General features: G+C 42.1%; 1 protein-coding gene across 1 annotated transcript in view; it reads right to left on the bottom strand.

Annotated features, from left to right (window-relative positions):
- AMFR (autocrine motility factor receptor) overlaps positions 1 to 23,362 on the bottom strand; it is a 48,143-nt gene extending 24,781 nt beyond the window's left edge. The window contains exons 1-5 of the mRNA XM_070388406.1: positions 22,892 to 23,362; positions 7,222 to 7,314; positions 3,874 to 4,038; positions 2,403 to 2,555; positions 71 to 111 (exon numbers count right to left, since the gene is read on the bottom strand). Coding sequence (XP_070244507.1) covers positions 71 to 111; positions 2,403 to 2,555; positions 3,874 to 4,038; positions 7,222 to 7,314; positions 22,892 to 23,152 — 713 coding nt within the window. The 5' untranslated portion in view covers positions 23,153 to 23,362. The remainder of the gene's footprint in view (positions 1 to 70; positions 112 to 2,402; positions 2,556 to 3,873; positions 4,039 to 7,221; positions 7,315 to 22,891) is intronic.
- Between the last annotated feature and the right edge of the window lie 3,852 nt (positions 23,363 to 27,214).

Below are 27,214 nucleotides of genomic sequence, written 5' to 3' on the forward strand. Positions count from 1 at the left end.
TTACATGTTATACTTTAAAATCAACTGTACGAGTAGACCTCCATCACCTCCCTCCCAAATTTCTACTCACCGTAAAATCACATGAGCAGTCCTCACTGTCACAAGAAGAGACTATTTTAAAAAGAGAGATTTTTTTCCTTTTAGTAAAGTTTAGGATTGTTCAGACCAAATTAATTTTTGCAAAATGATAAAAGACAAACATTTCTCAGTTCAATTAAAAAGCAGGTTGTTCAATGGCTGGGGAGGGGTGAGGGGGACTTGGAGGATGGTAGTCACAAGCTACCAGTTATAAGGTAAACAAGTACGGGGATGTAACGTGTAACATGACTACAGGCAATAGCGCTGTATCGTGTACTTCAAAGTTATGCAGAGAGGACGCCCAAAAAGTTTCATCACAGGGGAAAAAACATTTTGGGGGAATTAAGAGGATACTTATTGTGGTAATAATCATTTCACAAATTATTATCATCATTATGTTGTACACCTTAAACTTATACAGACTGTATATCTCATTAAAACTGAAAGAAAAAAAAAGCAAGTTACCAACCATTTTAGTTCATGTGCTTCAAATTTCCATGCAATATTCTCATGACCTAGAAACTCAACTTTTATTGAGCCTTTTCCTGTTAATAGGTGACAACCAACTACACCTGTCCAGCTCCTGGGGATGCCTTCCACAATCTTGAGGTCACTGAGTTTGACAATCACTTCCATTTTGTACAGCACCGAGTCACTGTAATTGATAACCCGAAGAGGCTGTCTGAAGACCTGGTGACCATATACCCAAGGTGAGGTTTAGACCCTACTATCCTAGACAATCTGCGAGTCCCTGCTTGCTGCAAAATGCCTTCTGCACCCTGTTCACTGACACAGAAGAAAACCGAAAGCAGGAAATCAATAACAAAATAAGACCTTCATAGTATTCTGTATTATAGAAACTGATGCTAAGAAAAGTTTCCTCTTAATCTAGGAGAATTAAACATAAACATTCTTAGAGATTGGAAAACTTTCATTTACAAATAGAAAATATTCTGCACAGAAGAGAAACACTATAAAAAAATTATTTAGTTCAAAATATCAAATCTATAACATGATAATGTATCTTAAGAACTTAATGACCTAAAATAAAAATATGTACATGACCCAATAGACCTATTTTAAGCATCTTTATTTTTAGGTATACCTTTTTTAAAGTTTGGCCTAGTAGTAATTAAAAGCTCAAGAAACAAAAAAGGAAAACAATGTACTTACACTACATTATACTCCAAAATGAACACTATTAAGCAAAATAAATTTTAATCCTATTCTAACAAATTCCCAATTAGCAGTTTAAACTCACAGTTTTGATATTAGCCATCTATTGATAGTGATACTAGATATCTATTATTTCATTCTTTCATTAATAGCAATTATGGACAAGATAAAAGTGTTTTTCCTTTGGCCTGAAAAAAAAGCAAATATAGCCACTGAAAAGAAAGAACATTCAAATAATCTGATTTCTACTGAATAGAAATTGGTATTTTCAGAAAGGTTTTTAAAAGTACATTTTAAATATACATGAATATCTCAGATTATTCTCTGAAAATAATATAGTTTCCATATTTATTGTATTATTCTGTAAAATCTTAATTTATGGCCTATCTAAACTAACCAATTACAGGTGGTAGTTAAGTCACTAAGCCAAGTCCAACTCTTTGCAACCCCCTGGACTGTAGCAGGTCAGGCCCCTCTGTCCACGGGATTTCCCAGGCAGGATTACTGGAGTGAGTTGCCATTTCCTCCTCCAAACCAATTACAGGGTATTTCCCTATTGTTACCAAGCACTGCTTCTTAAGGAGAAAATCTTTCCCACTTTGAAGTCATAGACCTTGGATTATGCTAATTTGACCACTTTGGAACTTTTAGCAGTTCAGCTGCCATGCCATTTTCCCATCCATAAACAGGCATGTAAGTTATTTACAACAATCCCCAGTGTACAGTAAGCACTATGTATAACCGCTGGCAAAAATAATTACAGCTGACCCTTGGGCAACAGAGGAGTGTGTAATTTATCGTTGGCCCTCCATATCCAGTTCCTCTGCATCTGTGGATTCAACCACCCAGGGACCGGGTAGTATTTCCTCCTGAAAAATATCCACATATAAGTGGACCCACACAGTTCACACGTTGTTCAAGGGTCAACTGTACTTTTTATTAGGTTGTAGCAAGGATTACATGAAAGAACATACATAGAAGCATTCAGTACCAGAACCCAATCTAAAACAAAGGAACTCCAAAAATGTTTGTTAAAATCAAAGACCAGCTATCCATCATGGGTGAAAAGTAATCTGTCAACCGCCCTCTAGCTTCCTTGGAAATACACGGGAACACAACCAGAGCAAAGGCCTATGTCCGTATCTTACCTCTGCAGCCATGAAAGCTAACGTGTGCATCCCATGGGTGTAGCCTGTGACGCAACAGACGACTGCTAACCCGCAGCAGGAAAGCAGCATAGCGACCAGGAGGGACAGAACTCGGCCATGGCTACTCATGGGGGTGGTGGGAGAAAAAGAAAGCTGGAAGGACAAAACAGAAGACAGAAGCTCATTCTTCAGCATGGCAGGGTTAAACCTGACTGAGAAACTCAAGGTTAATCTTGGTGTCTTTGTTGGGACGTCTGCACAGAACCATTACCATTACCAGATGGCCAGAATTCTCCAGCCAACCTCAATATGAGTATGCGCTGATACCTTGAGATCTTCACCATTTAATTTAGGGACCATAACAATATACATGATATTTTCATCTCAGATTCTCAAGAATCCTCCTACCGGTGGGGTTACAAGCCTCTAGAAGCACCTTGCCAGAGTTCTGTCATTCTCCCTCTGGCTTCAACAGGACTCTGGGCAACACCATGTTCTGTAGTGCTCTTTCTCAATCTTGCTCTAATCCTAATCCCTCAAAGTCACCTGGGGGGACATTCCTAGCCTGTTCACAGCTGGGACAACTGAAGTGTACTCCACGTGAAGATGGACCACTATCGTCGTGCTACATTAACGGCACACAAGCAGAGGCAACAGCTTGGAGGGGAGGTCTGGAGCTGTGACTCCTGAGCAGGAAACTGTAGATACCAAACCAGCTGGGGAGACAAGCAGCACCGTTCATGGCCCGGGATGGGGGCTGAATTCTCAAACAGCTCAAGGCTGTGGAACTGAGATCAGCTCACAGAGAGGTGCAAGGACCACCATGGTCCATGAAGACTGTGTAAAGAAGGGGGCAAAGAGCACTGTGCGGTGGGCTGCACAGAGCAGTAGGATCACAGGTGCCCACTGGCTCTGGATCTATGAGATTAGTTAGGGAGCACTCAGGAATGAAGATTCTCCCGCACAACTCTGTAGCCAAAAGGCAGAACTTGTACCCAGACAGAAAAGGATGCACTTCTCCAGGGACCAAGGGAGCAAAGGGAGCTATTTCAGCACTGGCCCGGGGGTGGAAACAACATAAACTAGTCAGAAAGAGTAGCCCCAGGGGCCAGAGTAAGAAGGGAGAAAACGGAAGGAGATTAGAAAGCATCTGGAAGAGATCAGCTATTTTTTCAGTTTAAGCTTCCCTTTCACTCCGATCAAAACAGTTTGTGTTAGGTGAACTGACCCTACATGGGCTGTCATGTAACACTACTGGGGAGGGAAGAAAGCCTCCTGAGGGGACACTGCCCCTGCATGCCTTGGCTGCTGCAGAAAATTCCTCAAGAAACAGGCAGGAGGTGCCTGAGCCAGGAGCCTTCCGTGGGACAGCCGTCCTGCACACGCATGTCACGGCTCATTCGTATGACACCACTCAGACCTGCCATGTGTATGCCTAAGCAGGAAAAGAAGAGCTTGGGTAAAAACTCACATATTCAAACCGGTCCTTGCAGAGCTGAACCATCAGGTGCAGAAATACTAGTCCAGCAAACCACAGGCACCACATGACCACTTCTTCCACTGTTTGGACATTCAGCACCCCGAAAATGAAAATGAACTTGTAGAAAATAAAATTCCAAAACTTGTCTTTGAGGTGCTAAAAAGAAAAATATTTGTAAAGGTGAGTCCCATTACACCTAATCCGTTCTAGAGACAGTAAGCTGGCTTTTAAGGAGGAGAGAATATTCTATTCTGTTTTCTAACGCTTGTCCATGACAAAACCAAAGGCAAAGAGAGAAATGAGCCCTGTGAAGAACAAAGGTAAGACATCTACGAAGTAATCTATGGATTCTGGATTGAATTCCTCAGTCAGTTATGGAATTTTAGACATTTAAGAGTGTAATAATATTAGTTTAGTATAATATTATGTGTTATATAACAAAATAAAACACAGAATAAAAAAGAATGGTGACAGCTACAAGTATCATTTTTACTACTTCTGCTCTCTGAATTCTTAAAACAAAAGATTAGACATTCTTTTTTTTTTAAACATCCTTCAGGTTCAAAAATAACATATGCTAATTTTCCAGCCATAATCAATAATGTATGAAAAAGTACAAAGGTAAAACAAAAATGATGACTTAAGATTTTCATGCAATTTTCTTCCTAAATGTAAAACACTGATGCCAATGAGCACTGTCTGAATGGACCACTTTAGGGTTACAGATGGTCACTGAAATGTTTTCTCACCATTCAAAAAATATTGCAATGAATATCTTTGTACAAGATTCTATTTTCTCAGCAATCAAAGGTTATGGATGTTGTTATGGTTTCTAATTATAAATGTACACGCCCACATAAGTGTATCTGCTTCACTGTACTCTTTCTTACACTGAGAATGTCCAGTTTTAAAAATATTTACCGTCCTGAAAAAAAAGAAGGGCAACAAGGAGCATCAACCCAACAGATATTAAAAAGCACCATCAAGCACAGTGGTGGAACTGAGTGCAGAGAAGGATGAAAACACGGCTCCTGAGTTTACTTTTATATAAAGTTTTTAAACTGTGTAAACGTTTCACAAATTCAAAATTTTAAACAGAAAGAAAAGCAAAATTGAAAAAAAAAAAAAAAACAGAAATAATTGAACCCATGTGTGGAACACATTGATAACAAGACTATTTAAAAATAAGAGTTATTTTGAGAACTTTAAAACACTGTACTGTGCCTAGATACCCTTTGTTCAGAGAACAAAATAAACTAGGAATCCTTAGTGAATGTCTGTTTCCAGATCTGGGGCAGGAAGCATGAGGTGAAGCTAGAACATTCTGTGCCCTGGTTCTGAACCTTCAATCCACCATCTATTTCCTATGTGGCTTTGGTTTCCATCCCCATGCTTTGGTTTCCCATCTATAAGACAGATCTTATAACAATAGCATATATCTCATAGAATTGTTGGGGGAACTAAGTGAGTTAATACATATTTTGTGCTTAGACAAATGCCACAGTAGGCATTAAGTGCATTAAAAAAACATCCTTGCTCTACACTGCCACTTAACAGTTTAATATTTGTCCCATTTTAGGTATTCAATGTCTTTGTGCCTAGTATTTACTTTACTTCTTCAACTTTAAGCACCCAGAGAGTAAACCCATGTCAACTCTGTAGTGTTCTAACTCAAAACAGTGCTTAGTAAATACTGCAGGGTGACACTGGTCAAAATGGTCATCACAGAACAACATGAAAGACGTGATCTATACAGAAAAAAGAGATGAGTGACAAATGTGCCGATTATGATTACCGCCAGGTATTTAAAAAATCTCTGTAATACCTCAAGGTGAATTTTCTGCAAATTCTGAACTGGTAGTTAGCATTTTAGGAGACATAAAGTGGTACATAAGGCCCACTGGTGCCAGAACAATCCACCAACAATTGGATGGCTTGCTTGGCCTGACTGATTTCTGGCCCACAAGTCAAAGTTTTACTTGAAAACAGAAGCATCAAAGAAAGCTTTTGGGGACTTCCCTGGCGGTCCAATGGCTGGGGGCCCAAGTTTGATCCCTGGTCAGGGAACTAGATCCCACATGCCACAACTAAGACCTGGTGCAGCCAAATACGCAAATTAAATAAAATTTTTTTTTTTTAAGTTTTTGTATGCTACCAAAAAAAAATGTTCTATTAATCCCATCTGGGAGACCTCTGGAGTTGATATTTTGCAGAAAGTGCTCAATACTCACTAATGAAAAATTGGGGGGAAAATAAACAGCCCTGCTCTTCACAGCATCCAAGGGATCAATCACACAGTAACTGCATTTTAACTCTGCCCAGGACCTCAGCTGACTTGATAACAAGAGATTTGGGTTGAAAAGGATATGTAAGGGCTGAGGCCACTGTGTACTGTTAATGTATGGACAGTAGGTTTTTGTGTCTTACCACTGGAATAAGACAAAGTACAACATAGTTCTGTTCATGTTATTGTTGTAAAGGCCAGTTCTAAAGTCTTACTTTAAAACACACCATTCTACACTCTATCCACTAAAATCCTTTGGGGAACTGCCAATCTGCACAGTATGTTCGTGGCATTAATTCTTTAATGAAAGCACATCCTGCTCATACATACATTCTGAGAATAATGTTCAAATGTCAGACTATCTCACCTGAACATTGATTTGCAAAATGAGGAATCTTAATATTCCTTTCCAAAGGGGAAAACTAAAATCTCTCAGTAAATTCCTTTGGAAAAGTACCCATATTCTAAAGAATGATATATATACGATTATTCAAACAAAAAAAGTCAGAGCTTCTTTCAGAATTACCTCATAAATGTCATGGCGAAATAGCAATCAAGAACAATACTGGGACAGCCTGGTTACACTGAATACAGACTGTGGACTACATGAGGTATTTTACCAATGCTGAATTTCCTGATGTTGATCCTATGGTTATGTAAGAAAAGCTCCTTGCTCTTAGGAAACATATACTGTACTATTTGAGGTTCTATATGATGCCCCAGTTTACTTTCAAACAGATCAGAAAAAAACATACAGATAAAAGGTGAATAGATACAGATATTTATATGTAGATAAAAGGTGAATGTATATAGATATAAATACTTATATATAGATAAAAGGTGAATATATATATAGATATAGATATTTATATATAGATAAAAGGTGAATGTTAGAATAGATGGGGCAAAAAGTTAATAACTGAATCTGGATAAAATCTATATGGGAGTTCTTCATACTATTTGTGCAACTTTTCTGTAAGTTTGAAATTATACCCAAGAAAGTTTTTGTTTTTTTAATCTAGTCACAAGAATGCATCCTTGCTGTGTGGACTTACCTGTCTTTCGCTCACTCGGAGAGGGCCAAACACGATACACTGGATTAGCTTAGCCACCAACATCAAGATGCAGCAAGCAGTATTTACTAGAACCTGTACACAAACCAAAGAAAGGAAGTTTATTTCCTCTTGTTGCAAAATAAATGCAGCTCTAAAAATTTTCTATTGGGAATTCAGCCAACATTTCTAATGACTGAACCTTTCCAGTTTTCTACCAGTACAAGATCAGTAGCATGTGAAGAGGCACATTTTCATGGGTGGTGGGGGTATGGATGAGGAGTGGGGAGGGAAAGTGCCAGCTTGGTGGTTAACTCACAGAGCCTGTCCCAATGTGTACCCTTCGAAGGCCAGCATCCCCTTCAGTCTTAACTGAATCGAGCGTAAACTCTGTACTATATGTGTAGAACTGTATATACCTTAGAAAACCGTATCTCCAAGGCATATCAATTCTCACATTAAGGTTTTGAACAATCTAGAAGAAAACTTTTCCAGAAAATGTTGTTATCTTGAACAGTAAAAGTCCAGCACCCAAACCTCCTACACTGCTCTGTTCAAAAACAGGAAATAGGGAGAAGAGGGTGAATGGTCACAAAGAGTCCACAAAGATCATGGAGAACTGAGAATCAAAAACATACACATTTTCAAATACACTGCAATGGGACAAAAAATACCTGTGCTTGGTGTTGGCCTTGAAGGAAAGGTTCTGGGGCATTCGAGGGGGAGCAAAATCAAGAAAGCAGGAAGAAAACCGGCAGGAGGAGCTGAGAACTGCGACCATGAGACGCCAGAGACAGTGCAAGGCCTTCTTCACCAGCAAGCGGAAAACTTCCTTAGTGATGAAGAAAGCCCTCACGCCTAAACAACAGACCTAATGCTCACAAATGAAACTGCGGGCTGCCCCAACTCAGAAGTTAGTCTGGCACACCACCTTACTGATGCTCCAGTGATTTTTAAAACCAAAGAATCTGAAAAAGCCAAAAGGACCTTGATGCAGAACTGTACAGGGGACTTTTAGAGCAGATGAAAATGAACACCAACGACAGGAAAGACTACTTCAATCTTTTTTTGACTAAGTGTACAGGAAGGTGGAGGTCCCAGATTCCTCTTCCCAGGCCATCCGTCCCTCTACTTCTAAAAGAAGCAAACGATGTTTTAAAAATGAGTAAATAAAGGAAGGTGACAGAAGAGGGTAATATAAGGAAGGAAACTCCCTAGGACCTCTTCAGGTTCCTCTTTGTACGTGACATTACCCAGCCCTTTGGTAACCCTGATGCATTATGTATCATGAATGGTAGCCCTGATTCATTACAAAAGAATAAATTATGTTTAGTTACATTCTGCCTGTCTAATGGGACAAGGAAGTATGGGATGTATTTTCAAAGAACTAAAACAAAAATAGTGCTGAAAAATGAAACTGTTCCAGTAATTAATTTCTTCAGATAACCAGAAAAAAACCCGAAATTAGCTATCCAAAACATCCTAACCTCCTTAAGTATTGTGGAACAGCCCTATTCAAAACATTCCAACAAACTGGATGGAATACTAAATTTTAAGGGATGAAATAGATGTTTAAAAGGCTCATCTTCCTTGTGCTCTAAATCCGTCAGTGGGAACCCCAATCATGTCAGTTAAGGAAAAAATGCTGTAAGACAAAACTACAACCACAGTCCCTCATGCCATATGCCCCAGCCGAACTGGATTTTTAAAATCAGCCAAACACCCATTCTCAGCCTAATCACAACACAATTTTTTAAAAAGTCTTCCTGTTTTTGCAGGTAGGCATATGAAATGCAGAAATAAATTCAACATATTTAGCACCTACATGTTAAAGGTATGTGGGAGGTTAAAAGAAAGGAGGTTGATTTAGACCCTGCACTCAAAGAGCTGTTAGGATCTACAGGACACAGAACTTGGTTAACATCTAACAGGCCAAGCCAGCTGCTCTCCTGAGGACAACAGGAGAAATCAAATTTAGGGTCACTCAACCATTTCTCTAACCTAAACAGCTTTCTCACATACCCTGGGGTACAAAATAAGCAATAAAGTATTACTTCTCAGTTAAAACTTTTTTTTTCAGTTTTCCTAAGTTCAAAAATAAGGTATAAAAACTCTGTAACTCTGATTTACCAAAAAAAAAAAAAAAAAGGCGAAAGTCTCTGATAGTTCCATCAACAGTAGATAATCAATTCTATTTTAAATATAAATGGAAGATTTGAAAATTAGCATGGCTAAGAAGGGGAAAAGAGACTGATACTAGTAAACTGATATTAGGAAGAGATTTTACATAAAAAAGAAAAAGATAATATTTTGTGAACTTGATATGAAAGTGAAAGCTATACAAGATTGGAAGTAACTAAAGATTTTAAGATCATGAAAAAGGGCTTTTAAAACACCTCGGTTCAGTTCAGTTGCTCAGTCGTGTCTGACTCTTTGTGACCCCATGGACTGCAGCACGCCAGGCCTCCCTGTCCATCACCAACTCCCAGAGTTTACCCAAACTCATGCCCATTGAGTCAGTGATGCCATCCAACCATCTCATCCTCTGTCGTCCCCTTCACCTTCAATCTTTCCCAGCATCAGGGTCTTTTCAAATGAGTCAGTTCTTTGCATCAGGTGGCCAAAGTATTGGAGTTTCAGCTTCAACATCAGTCCTTCTAATGAACACTTAGGACTGATCTACTTTAGGATGGACTGGCTGGATCTCCTTGCAGTCCAAGGGACTCTCAAGAATCTTCTCCAACACCACAGTTCAAAAGCATCAATTCTTCAGCACTCAGCTTTCTTTATAGTCCAACTCTCACATTCACACATGACCACTGGAAAAACCATAGCCTTGACTAGACAGACCCTTTGTTGGCAAAGTAATGTCTCTGCTTTTTAATATGCTGTCTAGGTTGGTCGCAAAGAGTTGGACACGACTGAGTGACTTCACTTTCACTTTTCACTTTCATGCATTGCAGAAGGAAATGGCAACCCACTCCAGTGGTTGCCTCCACTCTTGCCTGGAGAATCCCAGGGACAGGGGAGCCTGGTGGGCTGCTGTCTATGGGGTCGCACAGAGTCAGACACGACTGAAGTGATTTAGCAGCAGCAGCAGCAGGTTGGTCATAACTTTCCTTCCAAGGAGTAAGCGTCTTTCAATTTCATGGCTGCAGTCACCATCCGCAGTGATTCTGGAGCCCCCAAAAATAAAGTCTGACACTGTTTCCACTGTTTCTCCATCTATTTGCCATGAAGTGATGGGACTGGATGCCATGATCTTAGTTTTCTGGATGTTGAGTTTTCAGCCAACTTTTTCACTCTCCTCTTTCGCTTTCATCAAGAGGCTCTTAGTTCCTCTTTGCTTTCTGCCATAAGGGTGGTGTCCTCTGCATATCTGAGGTTATTGATATTTCTCCCGGCAATCTTGATTCCAGCTTGTGCTTCATCCAGCTCAGCATTTGGCATGATGTACTCTGCATATAAGTTAAATAAGCAAGCAGGGTGACAATATGCAGCCTTGATGTACTCCTTTCGCAATTTGGAACCAGTCTGTTTTTCCATGTCCACTTCTAACTGTTGCTTCTTGACCTGCATACAGATATCTCAGAAGGCAGGTCAGGTGGTCTGGTATGCCTGGCTCTTGAAGAATTCTCTTCTACTTACAGAAAAAAATGTCAATTTCACACATACTGTCATTCCAATACAGATAAAAATTTCAAAACTGACAGAGCCTTGAAAATCTGAAAATACAGGAAGAAACATAATTCAAGCTGTCTTCATTTAAAAGTAAATCCCTGGATTAACATATAAACACTACCATATATAAAGTGCTTCCCTGATAGCTCAGTTGAGGTAAAGAATCCGCCTGCAATGCAGGAGATTCCAGTTCAATTCTTGGGTCAGAAAGATCCAATGGAGAAGGGACAGGCTACCCACTCCAGTGTTCTGGCCTGGAGAATTCCACGGACCGTATAGTCTCGCAAAGAGTTGGACATGACTGAGTGACTTTCAATTTCACTATATATAAAACAGATTAGCAACAAGGACCTACTGCATAGCACAGGGAACTCTACTCAATATTCTGTAATAACCTATATGAGAACAGAATATGAAAAAAGGGATATATGTAATGTATAACAACCACTTAGCTGTACACATGAAACACAGCGCTGTACATCAGCTATATTCCCATATGAAATTAAAAGCAAACTGCAAATCAGATCCCACTAGGTCATCAGTGATATTCTTACAGGAACAACACTCCAGTCCATATTTAAACCAATAAAACCATGACAAACCTTCTCACCTTCAAGAATCAAAATGAGACTCACTTTCAACAGGCCTAGTCTGAACTTCTTCCTTACAGACCACAGTAAAAGCACTAACCTCCTTCTACAATCTTCCCTTGTGGGCAGAATCCAAACTTCCACGTAAGTAAGTTTAAGGAGCTCACCGGAACACTGTTTATAACACCAGAAAAACGGAAAACAATTACATGGCCATTAGGCAGAACAGTTCAATAAAGTGTACAAACAGCCATTCAATGGAATACAATGAAGCCAGGAAAACTAACTCAGCAGTTCTACATTTACTAGCATTATACAGAACCTTCAGGATAACTTGCTCACTGTAAAAAAGCAAAGTGTAGAAATGTGATTACTATGCTACTTTCTTACTGTGCTATGACTTAGTGACTAAACAACAACATATATACCATATTGTATACATACTATATATATGTGTATAATATGTTAATGCGAACTGTGTCAAGGACTTGATCAATCTGGGTATTTCTTAATTTTCTACTTAACACCAGCACTAATTACAAGAAACTGGTAAGGGCCACTTTCAGGGGAGGGAGGCAGGTAAGAGGGAGAGGGAGATTTACTTTTCTTTGTACACATCACTTGTGCACCTTCTGCCTTCTGTACCATGAGCATACATCATTTATTAACTTTTTTAAGTTAAAAATCTATTGAAAAAAAATAATCTATTCAAGTTTAGAATCTAACCTGATCAGTTCTGAAGTTTCACATTACTTTTCTCATTGTACCATGGGAGACAGACAAGTAACAAACCCAAATTGGGCAGCCTAAGTCACAAGTTAACCTGGTATAACACACTGTATTTCTACTATATTAAAATACTTCAGAAAAGATTCTATCTATAGCAGTGTTAAAAAAAAAAAAAAAAACTTATTATTTTTTGAAAATCTCACCAAATGCCTTTATTTTTTCTTGTCTATACAAAATAAAAACAAGTTTTGCTAGTCCTTGAGTAGTCTTAACCAAACAGACCAGGAAGTTATGACCCAAGGAACCCCTACTGAATCAAGCTTAACGTAATTCCCTTTGCTCTAAAGGCCCCCTAAGAAAACTTTTCTCCCAGAACGGCTCTACTGTTCACCTAGAAGAAACAGAAACTGAGTCATGAGGCAGGCTGGTCTGCGAGGAAGAGAAGAGGTGCTAAGAGACAGCCTGGCCACGTTTATCACTGTGTGACCCTGCGGGTGTTTCTGATTCTATAAAATGCTGGCTACCAATGGGTGCATTCCTGGTGGCTCAGACGGTAAAGCGTCTGCCCACAATGCAGGAGACCCAGGTTCGATCCCTGGGTTGGGAAGATCCTTTGGAGAAGGAAATGGCAACCCACTCCAGTATTCTTGCCTAGAAAACTCCATGGATGGAGGAACCTGGTGGGCTACAGTCCATGGGGTTGCAAAGAGTTGGACACAACTGAGCGACTTCACTTAATGGGGCATTATTTATGACCTTGTGACAAAATGCCATTCAACTCCCAGGAACCATTTCAAGGATACAACAGATATGGATGTTACCTAGTCTCCTACTTAACACCAAAAACTACCTACCTCCCATCCCCACCCCGCCACATACACACAAACACATCTTTTATCAGTGTCCTCTTTTAGGACACTCAGTTCAGTTCAGTTGCTCAGTCATGTCCGACTCCTTGCAACCCCATGAATCACAGCACGCCAGGCCTCCCTGTCCATCACCAACTCCTGAAGTTTACTCAAACTCATGTCCATCGAGGTGGTGATGCCATGCAGCCATCTCATCCTCTGTCGCCCCCTTCTCCTCCTGCCCCCAATCCCTCCCAGCATCACAGTCTTTCCCAATGAGTCAACTCTTCACATCAGGTGGCCAAAGTATTGACTTTCAGCTTTAGCATCAGTCCTTCCAGTGAACACCCAGGACTGATTTCCTTTAGGATGGACTGGTTGGATCTCCTGGCAGTCCAAGGGACTCCCAAAACTGACAGAGCCTTGAAAATTTGAAAATACAGGAAGAAACATAATTCAAGCTGTCTTCATTTAAAAGTAAATCCCTGGATTAACATATAAACACTACCATATATAAAGTGCTTCCCTGATAGCTCAGTTGAGGTAAAGAATCCGCCTGCAATGCAGGAGATTCCAGTTCAATTCTTGGGTCAGAAAGATCCAATGGAGAAGGGACAGGCTACCCACTCCAGTGTTCTGGCCTGGAGAATTCCACGGACCGTATAGTCTCGCAAGAGTTGGACATGACTGAGTGACTTTCAATTTCACTATATATAAAACAGATTAGCAACAAGGACCTACTGCATAGCACAGGGGAACTCTACTCAATATTCTGTAATAACCTATATGAGAACAGAATATGAAAAAAGGGATATATGTAATGTATAACAACCACTTAGCTGTACACATGAAACACAGCGCTGTACATCAGCTATATTCCCATATGAAATTAAAAGCAAACTGCAAATCAGATCCCACTAGGTCATCAGTGATATTCTTACAGGAACAACACTCCAGTCCATATTTAAACCAATAAAACCATGACAAACCTTCTCACCTTCAAGAATCAAAATGAGACTCACTTTCAACAGGCCTAGTCTGAACTTCTTCCTTACAGACCACAGTAAAAGCACTAACCTCCTTCTACAATCTTCCCTTGTGGGCAGAATCCAAACTTCCACGTAAGTAAGTTTAAGGAGCTCACCGGAACACTGTTTATAACACCAGAAAAACGGAAAACAATTACATGGCCATTAGGCAGAACAGTTCAATAAAGTGTACAAACAGCCATTCAATGGAATACAATGAAGCCAGGAAAACTAACTCAGCAGTTCTACATTTACTAGCATTATACAGAACCTTCAGGATAACTTGCTCACTGTAAAAAGCAAAGTGTAGAAATGTGATTACTATGCTACTTTCTTACTGTGCTATGACTTAGTGACTAAACAACAACATATATACCATATTGTATACATACTATATATATGTGTATAATATGTTAATCTGAACTGTGTCAAGGACTTGATCAATCTGGGTATTTCTTAATTTTCTACTTAACACCAGCACTAATTACAAGAAACTGGTAAGGGCCACTTTCAGGAGGGAGGCAGGTAAGAGGGAGAGGGAGATTTACTTTTCTTTGTACACATCACTTGTGCACCTTCTGCCTTCTGTACCATGAGCATACATCATTTATTAACTTTTTTAAGTTAAAAATCTATTGAAAAAAAATAATCTATTCAAGTTTAGAATCTAACCTGATCAGTTCTGAAGTTTCACATTACTTTTCTCATTGTACCATGGGAGACAGACAAGTAACAAACCCAAATTGGGCAGCCTAAGTCACAAGTTAACCTGGTATAACACACTGTATTTCTACTATATTAAAATACTTCAGAAAAGATTCTATCTATAGCAGTGTTAAAAAAAAAAAAAAAACTTACTATTTTTGAAAATCTCACCAAATGCCTTTATTTTTTCTTGTCTATACAAAATAAAAACAAGTTTTGCTAGTCCTTGAGTAGTCTTAACCAAACAGACCAGGAAGTTATGACCCAAGGAACCCCTACTGAATCAAGCTTAACGTAATTCCCTTTGCTCTAAAGGCCCCCTAAGAAAACTTTTCTCCCAGAACGGCTCTACTGTTCACCTAGAAGAAACAGAAACTGAGTCATGAGGCAGGCTGGTCTGCGAGGAAGAGAAGAGGTGCTAAGAGACAGCCTGGCCACGTTTATCACTGTGTGACCCTGCGGGTGTTTCTGATTCTATAAAATGCTGGCTACCAATGGGTGCATTCCTGGTGGCTCAGACGGTAAAGCGTCTGCCCACAATGCAGGAGACCCAGGTTCGATCCCTGGGTTGGGAAGATCCTTTGGAGAAGGAAATGGCAACCCACTCCAGTATTCTTGCCTAGAAAACTCCATGGATGGAGGAACCTGGTGGGCTACAGTCCATGGGGTTGCAAAGAGTTGGACACAACTGAGCGACTTCACTTAATGGGGCATTATTTATGACCTTGTGACAAAATGCCATTCAACTCCCAGGAACCATTTCAAGGATACAACAGATATGGATGTTACCTAGTCTCCTACTTAACACCAAAAACTACCTACCTCCCATCCCCCACCCCGGCCACATACACACAAACACATCTTTTATCAGTGTCCTCTTTTAAGGACACTCAGTTCAGTTCAGTTGCTCAGTCATGTCCGACTCCTTGCAACCCCATGAATCACAGCACGCCAGGCCTCCCTGTCCATCACCAACTCCTGAAGTTTACTCAAACTCATGTCCATCGAGGTGGTGATGCCATGCAGCCATCTCATCCTCTGTCGTCCCCTTCTCCTCCTGCCCCCAATCCCTCCCAGCATCACAGTCTTTCCCAATGAGTCAACTCTTCACATCAGGTGGCCAAAGTATTGGACTTTCAGCTTTAGCATCAGTCCTTCCAGTGAACACCCAGGACTGATTTCCTTTAGGATGGACTGGTTGGATCTCCTGGCAGTCCAAGGGACTCCCAAGAGTCTTCTCCAACACCACAGTTCAAAAGCATCAATTCTTCGGCACTCAGCTTTCTTCACAGTCCAGCTCTCACATCCATACCTGACCACTGGAAAAGCCATAGCCTTGACTAGATGGACCTTTGTTGACAAAGTAATGTCTCTGCTTTTGAATATGCTATCTAGGTTGGTCATAACTTTCCTTCCAAGGAGTTAAGCGTCTTTGAATTTTATGCCTGCAATCACCATCTGCAGTGATTTTGGAGCCCCAAAAAATAAAGTCTGACACTGTTTCCACTGTTTCCCCATCTATTTGCCATGAAGTGATGGGACCAGTTGCCATGATCTTAGTATTCTGAATGTTGAGCTTTAAGCTCAACTTTTTCACTCTCTTATTTCACTTTCATCAAGAGGCTTTTTAGTTTCTCTTCATTTTCTGCCATAAGGGTGGTGTCATCTGCATATCTGAGGTTATTGATATTTCTCCCAGCAATCTTGATTCCAGCTTGTGCTTCTTCCAGCCCAGCGTTTCTCATGATGTACTCTGCATATAAGTTAAATAAGCAGGGTGACAATATACAGCCTTGACGTACTCCTTTTCCTATTAGGAACCAGTCTGTTGTTCCATGTCCAGTTCTAACTGTTGCTTCCTGACCTATACGTAGGTTTCTCAAGAGGCAGGTCAGGTGGTCTGGTATTCCCATCTCTTTCAGAATTTTCCAGTTTATTGTGATCCACACAGTCAAAGGCTTTGGCATAGTCAATAAAGCAGAAATAGATGTTTTTCTGGAACTCTCTTGCTTTTTCCATGATCCAGTGGATGTTGGCAATTTGATCTCTGGTTCCTCTGCCTTTTCTAAATCCACCTTGAACATGTGGAAGTTCATGGTTCACGTATTGCTGAAGCCTGGCTTGGAGAATTTTGAGCATTACTTTACTAGCGTGTGAGATGAGTGCAATTGTGCGGTAGTTTGAGCATTCTTTGGCATTAGAATGAAAACTGACCTTTTCCAGTCCTGTGGCCACTGCTGAGTTTTCCAAATTTGCTGGCATATTGAGTGCAGCACTTTCACAGAGTCATTTTTCAGGATTTGAAATAGCTCCACTGGAATTCCATCACCTCCACTAGCTTTGTTCATAGTGATGCTTTCTAAGGCCCACTTGACTTCACATTCCAGGATGTCTGGCTTTAGGTGAGTGATCACACCACTGTGATTATCTTGGTCATGAAGATCTTTTTTGTACAGTTCTTCTGTGTATTCTTGCCACCTCTTCTTAATATCTTCTGCTTCTGTTAGGTCCATACCATTTCTGTCCTTTATTGAGCCCATCTTTGCATGAAATGTTCCCTAGGTATCTCTAATTTTCTTGAAGAGATCTCTAGTCTTTCCCATTCTGTTGTTTTCCTCTATTTCTTTGCATTGATCGCTGAGGAAGGCTTTCTTATTTCTTCTTGCTATTCTTTGGAACTCTGCATTCAGATGCTTGTATCTTTCCTTTTCTCTTTTGCTTTTCACTTCTCTTCTTTTCACAGCTATTTGTAAGGCCTCCCCAGTCAGTCATTTTGTTTTTTTGCACTTCTTTTCCATGGGGATGGTCTTGATCCCTGTCTCCTGTACAATGTCACGAACCTCAGTCCATAATTCATCAGGCTCTATCAGATCTAGGCCCTTAAATCCATTTCTCACTTCCACTGTATAATCATAAGGGATTTGATTTAGGTCATACCTGAATGGTCTAGTGGTTTTCCCCACTTTCTTTAAGTCTGAATTTGGCAATAAGGAGTTCATGATCTGAGCCACAGTCAGCTCCTGGTCTTGTTTTTGCTGACTGTATAGAGCTTCTCCATCCTTGGCTGCAAAGAATATAATCAATCTGATTTCAGTGTTGACCATCTGGTGATGTCCATGTGTAGAGTCTTCTCTTGTGTTGTTGCAAGAGGGTGTTTGCTATGACCGGTGTGTTCTCTTGGCAAAACTCTATTAGTCTTTGCCCTGGTCCATTCTGTATTCCAAGGCCAAATTTGCCTGTTACTCAGGTGTTTCTTGACTTCCTACTTTTGCATTCCAGTCCCCTATAATGAAAAGGACATCTTTTTGGGGTGTTAGTTCTAAAAGGTCTTGTAGATCTTCATAGAACCGTTCAACTTCAGCTTCTTCAGTGTTACTGGTTGGGGCATAGTCTTGGATTACCATGATACTGAATGGTTTGCCTTGGAAACGAACAGAGATCATTCTGTCGTTTTTGAGATTGCCTCCAAGTACTGCATTTCAGACTCTTTTGTTGACCATGATGGCTACTCCATTTCTTCTAAGGGATTCCTGCCCACAGTAGTAGATATAATGGTCATCTGAGTTAAATGCACCCATTCCAGTCCATTTTAGTTCACTGATTCCTAGAATGTCGACGTTCACTCTTGCCATCTCCTGTTTGACCACTTCCAATTTGCCTTGATTCATGGACCTAACATTCCAGGTTCCTATGCAATATTGCTTTTTACAGCATCGGACCTTGCTTCTATCACCAGTCACATCCACAACTGGGTATTGTTTTTGCTTTGGCTCCATCCTTTCATTCTTTCCGGAGTTATTTCTCCACTGATCTCCTGTAAAATATTGGGCACCTACCGACCTGGGAGTTCCCCTTTCAGTATCCTATCATTTTGCCTTTTCATACTGTTCATGGGGTTCTCAAGGCAAGAATACTGAAGTGGTTTGCCATTCCCTTCTCCAGTGGACCACATTCTGTCACACCTCTCCACCATGACCCGCCTGTCTTGGGTGGCCCCACATGGCATGGCTTAGTTTCATTGAGTTAGACGAGGCTGTGGTCTGTGTGATCAGATTGACTAGTTTTCTGTGAGTATGGTTTCAGTGTGTCTGCCCTCTGATGCCCTCTCACAACACCTACCATCTTACTTGGGTTTCTCTTACCTTGGACGTGGGGTAAGAGACGGACCACGACACTGGGATGTTACTTTTCTGCAGGCCCCCAGTGACAAGTATAAAATGCCAATAATGCATTCCCCTCCTTATTACACTGATAACTGTGTTCCTCTTTTCACAACATCGAGGAAATAAATGAGATTACATATATAAAGCACATAGCACACATCTAACAAGCAATTAAACAGCTATCTCCTCCCCCTCACTCTAGAGATTTTTCCTGTATTTTTGGGTTGTTTATTTAGGCTTATGTCCTATCATTTACAAGTTTAGTCTTTTTCTTAAGTTGCCCCAAACATTTCTAGAGCTAACATTTTTCTCTCGTCTTTGGAATATTCATCTTATCAACACTCAAACCTAGCAAATTACTTTCAGTTCTCAAAGTGTATAATTATGTGAAGATGGGCTCTTTAAGGCAAGAGTCAGAAACTTTTTCTCTAATGGGCTATTAGACAGCAAATATTTTAGGCTTTGTAGGCCACATGCTCTCAGTCACATACTCTTCCTTTAAAAAAAATTTTTTTTAATGTAAAAACCAATATTAGCTAATAGGCCAAATAGGCAAACAAGGTTTGCTAATCTCTGCTCTCAGTGACCAGTTCTCTTTTATCCATTTTCATTTTCGATGACTTTTTCCTTTGACATTTCTATTTCAGCTATTCTATTTGCATCTAATTAAATCGTCAGAACCTTAAAATTTGTTCCATGTTTCTATTTCTCTATTTTATCACTTCCTGCTCTTACCATTTTAAAAGCAAAAATAAAAGTGGAAGAAAAAAAAAACAGAACGGAACAGGAAAAAACAAAAAAACCAGGAGAAAGTAATGAAACTAATGAGTAAGATTAGCAAAGTTGAAAAGCCAGAGACACCTGAACAATTCAAACGAGGACGGAAAAGGATCAGGAGATGCTTTAATGGAATGGACATCTGAACAACGTAAAATTAGCCTAGAAATAAATAACAAAACGAAACCTAATCTGGAATGGAAGTTCTAGAAAGACATAGAGAAAAAAACAATCAAGACAAATCTGAGTATTTGTTAGAGTAACAACACTGAGAACCTCCCCTCAAACCTGTTCTCAATATCCATGCCAGAGGGCCACCGGGAGAGCTCTGCTCAGAGTTGGAGTCTTTGGTCACTACATCTCCTAGCCTCTTCCCATTCTACATAAATCCATCTTCCCCACTGCTGCCATAGGTCCCCCCCTGAAGAAATCGTCTCATCATGACAGCCCCTTCTCCCCTCCACTCCCACTGAAACCCTTCTGCCCATGAAATAATGTTCACACTCCTTAATAGAGCAGGCAAGGTTTACATAACCTGACCTTCACCCCCTACCCCATCCTCTCCCTGATCACCCCATCCTCTCCCTGATCAGTTTCTCAACCATTAACGAGCAGAAAATCACTAGGACATTAATTAGAATGAAGACATATTCCTAGCTATATTCATCTAAACTGTGCCCTATGAAAATAAGTTTTAGAGATGAATATGCAAAATAATAGCTAGCAGGATTTTACAAACTGGCAGAAAGATCAACTGATTGTTTTTGTCTTGCTTGGTTTTTAAAAACTCAATGAGTGTCCTTGGGCAGGGCAAAAAAAAAAAAAAACCAGGGTCCATTTTAATAAAGACTCCACCTTGTATTCACTTAATTATGCTATCTGGCAGGTCTCAGAGGAAGGCTTTTGAGATTGCAACTCCTATTCCGCTACTAGAGCAGAAACTTAAGTAATGGACGATGAGGAAAACTGATAATGCACACATGGAAGGTCTGAGGAACCAAGGAAAGCCAAGATGAAAGTGTGAAAACCACAGAGGAAAGATGGAAGACCAGCAGCAAGACCAACTGAGAAAGGAAAAAAAATCATCCACAGAGAGGAAGAAATCATAAACTCACTGGAGGCAAGATCTCTGTTGAAAAAGCTGGGAAGAAAAGGAAATTTTCTTAAAAATCATAATTTTCACAGAAAATCAACAGGCTTTAATGTTTTATGTTTATGTAATGTTTTATGAAGAGGTGCTAACCTTGGAACTGGAATGAGTTTTGTACAAAGAGACTGGGGCGGGGGGCGGGGAAAGGGGGAGTAATCATTAAACAATACTGCTGCTGCTGCTAAGTCACTTCAGTAGTGTCTGACTCTGTGCGACCCCACAGACGGCAGCCCACTAGGCTCCTCTGTCCCTGGGATTCTCCAGACAAGAATACTGGAATGGGTTGCCATTTCCTTCTCCAGTGCATGAAAGTGAAAAGTGAATGTGAAGTCACTCAGTCCTGCAGGACTCTTAGCGACCCCATGGACTGCAGGCCACCAGGCTGCTCTGTCCATGGGATTTTCCAGGCAAGAGTACTGGAGTGGGGTGCATTGCCTTCTCTGATTAAGCAATACTAGTAGTTGTTAAACACTATAGCAGTTCCATCTCAAAGGCTTACTTGTATCTTATACTTAAATATATATATATATCAAAGACTATATTATAATCTCAACATTTGACAAAAGCACTCTTCACATTACTTTGTTTATCTGCCAATTAAAATGCAAAAAACAGATTTTTAATAATCTAGGTTTAACAGACATTAAACAAGAGACATGGGTTGAGTTTCTTCTCTTCTCCCTTCTTCCCTACTGTAAGGTTCAGCTTTACACAGCAGTGCAAGAAGGGAACCTCACCCTTCCCTGCCTTCTACTAATCTCATCAGAAGGACCAAGAGACTTAATCTACACCCACAGAATTCATAAATCCCACTGCTTCCTGATGAGGCACAGTGGGATTAATTACAACAAATGAGCTGTATATCATTCTGTATATTTGTAATATTAATCCCAGTCATTTACAGCCAACTCTCAACCGAAATGGGAACTTAGAGGAGACAAGACTCAAGACACCACAGCAAACCCTAGGGACAGACTTTAGTCCCAGAACAACTTTTTCTGATCACTGTGGGATTTCTATGAGGCATTCAAAGGCCAAGGTGGAAACCAAGTTCTTTAGCCAAAATACTGTTGATCTGCCCGCCTGCAATTATCTGTTCTAATAAGTGAAACTAGCATTTATGCCTCCTAAACGCTGCTTATCTTACACTGGCAGACAAACTGGAAACCTTGTTTTAACATGGATCACTAGCAGGAGAAACCTTGAGTTAAAATGAAGAGACATCTCTCGACTCCAGATGTTTTGGCTGCCTTCAGACATCAAAGGAAACTTTCATGAAATCACCAGGTAAAAGCAGCAGGAAAGGAAGCACAGTCTGTATTTGTTGTACGTCCACTCAAAGAGGACAGTCACATAACAAAGAACAAAAAAAAAAAAAAAAAAACGCTGTGGGAGACGGTCTCTCTCCAAACAACGTCCAAACACACCCAGATGCCCAAAATTCTCCTATGCTCAACATCTGAAATTCTGTCTCTACACGTGAAACGCGTCTCCCTGCCTGACCGCGTCCGAAAAGCCTTCCCAACTCCGGGTAACTGACTGCTCTTTGAGGTCTTCCAGTTCACTTCCTGGTGGTCCCTCCGCAACCCCAACTCGGCCCCCCATATTTTACTTTCCCCCCTGATTCCCAACCCTCCCCCACCTCCCTCCCCCACCTCCTCCCCCCGCCCGTCCCTGGCCGGCAGCCGCGTTCCCTTGCGCCCCGCCCCCTGCGCCTCCCCAACCCCGTCCCAAAGTCCCTTCCTCAGGCCCTCAAAGACGACCCGCCCCCGGGGACCCGGTCCCCCTCACGACCCCACCGCCACACCCCAACCCTCACCGGGTCCCACGGAAGCGCGTACGCGGGCGGGGCCCCGCCCCACCCGGCCTCACACTCCGGGGTCCCGGAGGGAGGGGACCCCGGCCCCAGCCACGCCCCCCACAGATAATGGGTGACATGGCGGCCCCCACCCCTGGCCCCGCTCCGCTCGCTCCTCCTCGGCGGCCCGGCATCCTCGCTCACCCACACGAACAGGCTGTCCGAGAGCAGGTACTGGGCCACGTCGCGGGCCCGGGGTCCCCCGGCGCTCGGCCGGACGAGCGCGGCCGGATCTGGCTGCACCGGGGCCGTTACCGGCTCCGCCTCTGTGGGCCCGGGCCCGGCCTCGGGCTGACTGAGAGCGCGGTAGGCGCTGACGATGGTGCCGAGCAAGGCCAGGCCGCTGAGGCCCGTGTAGGTGCGGAGGCTGGGCCAGGGGAAGCGCTCGAGAAAGAGCAGCGGCATGGCGGCAGCGGCGGCTTCCAGCCCCCAGGCCTCCCTGCGCTGCGGCCGGGTCCCGGCGGCCTCGCGAACGGCGCCCACGAGCTCTGGCGTCGCTGCCGCCGCCGCCGCCGCCACCGCGCCGGGCCGGGCCGGGCCGCTCCTGGCCGCTCCGCCCCGCGCCGCTCCCGCTGCTGCCCCTGCCGGCGCGGAAGAGCCTCGGCTGGCTCGGGGCTGGCCGCCGCCCCCAGCAGGGTGCGGGCGGGACGGGCGCGGGGGCGCGGCCTCGGTCCCCCGCCCCCAGCGGTCGCGCTGCCGCCTAGCTGGCGGAGGCCCCGGCCGCAGGCCCTGCGGCCCAGCACCCAGCATTATCTTCCGCCGACACTCTAGCTCGGCCTGGCCCGCGGACGCTCAGGGCACCCGCCCTGGGCCGGGGCCAAGCGTCACTCAGGCCCGACGGCGCTGACGGGCGGTCGAGCGCTGGCCGCGTGGGCCCATCCGCGGGACGCGGGGACCCGGGCCACCGAGCGTCCGGCCACTTGTCCTGTTTCCTTACCTCCCCGTAAGCAGGTTACCCCAGAGCCTCCCTGTGGGCCTGGGAGCTTCCCAAGTGGTGAAAGAAGAGACAGTGCTTAGGGAATAACAGAGGCCCTGGCCCCATGGAAGGACAATCAATCAACACTCTTAAATTCCTCGCAAATAAAATTTCTGCTGTTCACTAGTAACACCCGGCGAAGTCTAAAGTGAACCTGATTTCAGTTCAGATCAGTCGCTCAGTCGTGTCCGACTCATTGCGACCCCATGAACCGCAGCACGCCAGGCCTCCCGGTCCATCACCAACTCGCGGAGTCCATCCAAACCCAAGTCCATTGTGTCGATGCCATCCAACCGTCTCATCTCATCCTCCGTCGTCCCCCTCTCCTCCTGCCCTCAATCTTTCCCAGCATCAGGGTCTTTTCAAATGAGTCAGCTCTTCGCATCAAGTGGCCAAAGTATTGGAGCTTCAGCTTCAACATTAGGAAATAAAAATGTGTTCCCTCATACATCAGGTAGGAATGTAACATAGTGCGGATACTTTGGAAAGTGATGTCAGCGCTTCAAAAAGTTTAAACCTAAGAGTGACCATTTGACCTTGCAATTCCATTCCTAGGTGGTATACCCAAGGGAAATGAAAACACACTACCACACAAAACGTCCACACAAATGTCAATAACAACGTTATTCAGTCAAAGTTAGAAACCACCCTAATGTCACTCAAGGGATGAATAGATAAATAAGGGATAATCCCCTAAAATGGAATAGTAGTCAGCCATGAAAATGAAGTAGGGAAACATGCTGCAAGCACAAAGCTTGAAAATGTGCTGAGTGTAAGCATACACACAAATGGTTGCATAGTGCGAGTCCATTTATATGAAATGTCCAGCATAGGCAAAAGCATAAAGTAAGTTAATGACTGATGAGCAATAGGGCGATGAGGAAACAGGTATAAAAGCTAAACATGGATTTTTTTTGAGGTGATGAAAATGTTCTAAAATTTTGGTGACTGTAGCAGAACTCTGAATATACTAAAAATCTTTATTTGTATAGTTATATGGTGAATTATGTAAATTATAGCCCAACAAGGCTGTAACAACAAAAAAGACAGGAAAAAAAAAAAAAGAGCTACGGAACAAAACTGTTACCTTGGGGGCTCTTATTCCTTGTTGTATCTCCAAGGCCTTTACAAGTGCCTGATGCAGAGTAGGTGTTCAGCAAATATTTGTCGAATCTTACAAACTTTCAAAGGCAAAAGACTAAATTATGTTCAAGGTCTCTTTCATGCCTAATCTAATGCTAAACGTTTATTAGTTAGAAAACAAAAGATGGTTCAGCTCAAGGGTATTACTATCCAATTTGCAATATTTAGAAACATTCTATTAAAGGCCTTGTGATGAACACAACAGTTTGGCTTTTACCAGGGAGGCAGGATGAGTGCCTACGCGCGCGCGCACACACACACACACACACTTTTTTATATGAGATCTGTATGATTATACTTTCAATGCCCTTTGATTCTCTATCTGCAGCCATTTGACTAAAATGCTAAACTTCCAATTGTATTGGTAAATTAAAATTTCATTTTGAAAAAGGGATTGTAATTTTCCACAGAAGTAAATGTTCTACTTTATCTGAGCCCCCATAAATTTTAAACCACACTATCCTACAATCCACCTTCAATCTAAGTCACAATACAGTTACAAAATATACACCAAACTTGTCAAATCTTAATGGGCTATTAAGATACGCTGATGACAGCACCCTTATGGCAGAAAGTGAAGAGGAACTAAAAAGCCTCTTGATGAAAGTGAAAGTGGAGAGTGAAAAAGTTGGCTTAAAGCTCAACATTCAGAAAACTAAGATCATGCCATCTGGTTCCATCACTTCATGGGAAATAGATGGGGAAACAGTGGAAACAGTGTCAGACTTCTATTTTTGGGGGCTCCAAAATCACTGCAGATTGGTGATTGCAGCCATGAAATTAAAAGACGCTTACTCCTTGGAAGCAAAGTTATGACCAACCTAGATAGCATATTCAAAAGCAGAGACATTACTTTGCCAACAAAGGTCCGTCTAGTCAAGGCTATGGTTTTTCCTGTGGTCATGTATGGATGTTGGACGGTGAAGGCTGAGCACTGAAGAACTGATGCTTTTGAACTGTGGTGTGGGAAGACTCAAGAGTCCCTTGGACTGCAAAGAGATCCAACCAGTCCATTCTAAAGGAGATCAGTCTTGGGTGTTCTTTGGAAGGAATGATGCTAAAGCTGAAACTCCAATACTTTGGCCACCTCATGCGAAGAGCTGACTAATGCATTGGGAAAGACTCTGATGCTGGGAGAGATTGGGGGCAGGAGAAGGGGATGACAGAGGATGAGATGGCTGGATGGCATCACCAACTTGATGGACGTTGAGTTTGAATGAACTCCGGGAGTTGGTGATGGACAGGGAGGCCTGGTGTGCTGCAATTCATGGGGTCCCAAAGAGTCGGACACGACTGAGTGACTAAACTGAACTGAAGGTACAATATTCTACCATCTTGAATTCAAAGTGCTATACTCTGAATTGTATTTTGAGAGAAGCATTACTAAGTGTTAAAACTAGGCAACCTGTTTTCTGGAATGACATTGTGTTTAATAGTAGCTTTTAACATTTGATTCTGACTATATAATAAGCATGGCTTCCTTGGTGGCTCAGTGGTAAAGAATCTGCCTGCAATGCAGGATAAGCAGGTTCAATCCCTGGCTCAGGAAGATACCCTGGAGAAGGAAATGGCAACTCACTCCAGTATTCTTGCCTGGGAATCCCATGCACAGAGGAGCCTGGCAGGCTACAGTCTATTGGGTCACAAGAATCGGATGTGATTTAGTGACTAAACAAAATTTTATAAAGTCTAAATATTAAGCTTTCAGAAGCTTGAAATTTCTGAAGATTCAATGAGAATATGTGACATTAACCCAACTAAATAAGGTTATTTTTTGTTTGCATTTTAAGATTTTAGATGTTGGTGTCTGGACATTTTACTAGGGTAATAATTAGTATTTGTTCTACCAACATTTTATCCTCACCCACTCCAAGTAGGTAGCCAGGCTTTGCACATCCTTCCCTCAAGGATTTTTTTTTTCCCCAAGGATAGAACCCATTTTCTAAAGTCAACCAATGCTCTTGGTTCTTGGTGCTGCTTCCTGCATCATCACAGGAGCAGGAAAGGAAACAAGACTCAGAGGGATGAATACCAGTGTGCCTTGGAAGGTTGGACCATAAGCATAGGGGCCACTTGCATCATCTGGTTCTAAGGCCTGTGTGACAGGGAGCCAATTGGATGAATATTCATGGAGTCCATGATGGTAGCTAGTGGTCTCCCCACCTCCACCTTCATTTCAGACTATCATTTATCCTTCCTGGATTCTTATGACTTTGGGGAGGCCCCTACTCCCAATAATGACTGAGACTGAATTCCTTGCCATCTTTATGGGATGGGGGCTCTGATCTGGTTTGATTTAAAGGAAATAAATGTAGCATTTAGATAAACCAGAGTTGTGAGGATTCATT

The sequence above is a fragment of the Bos mutus genome, chromosome 18, assembly GCF_027580195.1.
Source record: "Bos mutus isolate GX-2022 chromosome 18, NWIPB_WYAK_1.1, whole genome shotgun sequence".
NCBI classification, from domain to species: Eukaryota; Metazoa; Chordata; class Mammalia; order Artiodactyla; family Bovidae; genus Bos; species Bos mutus.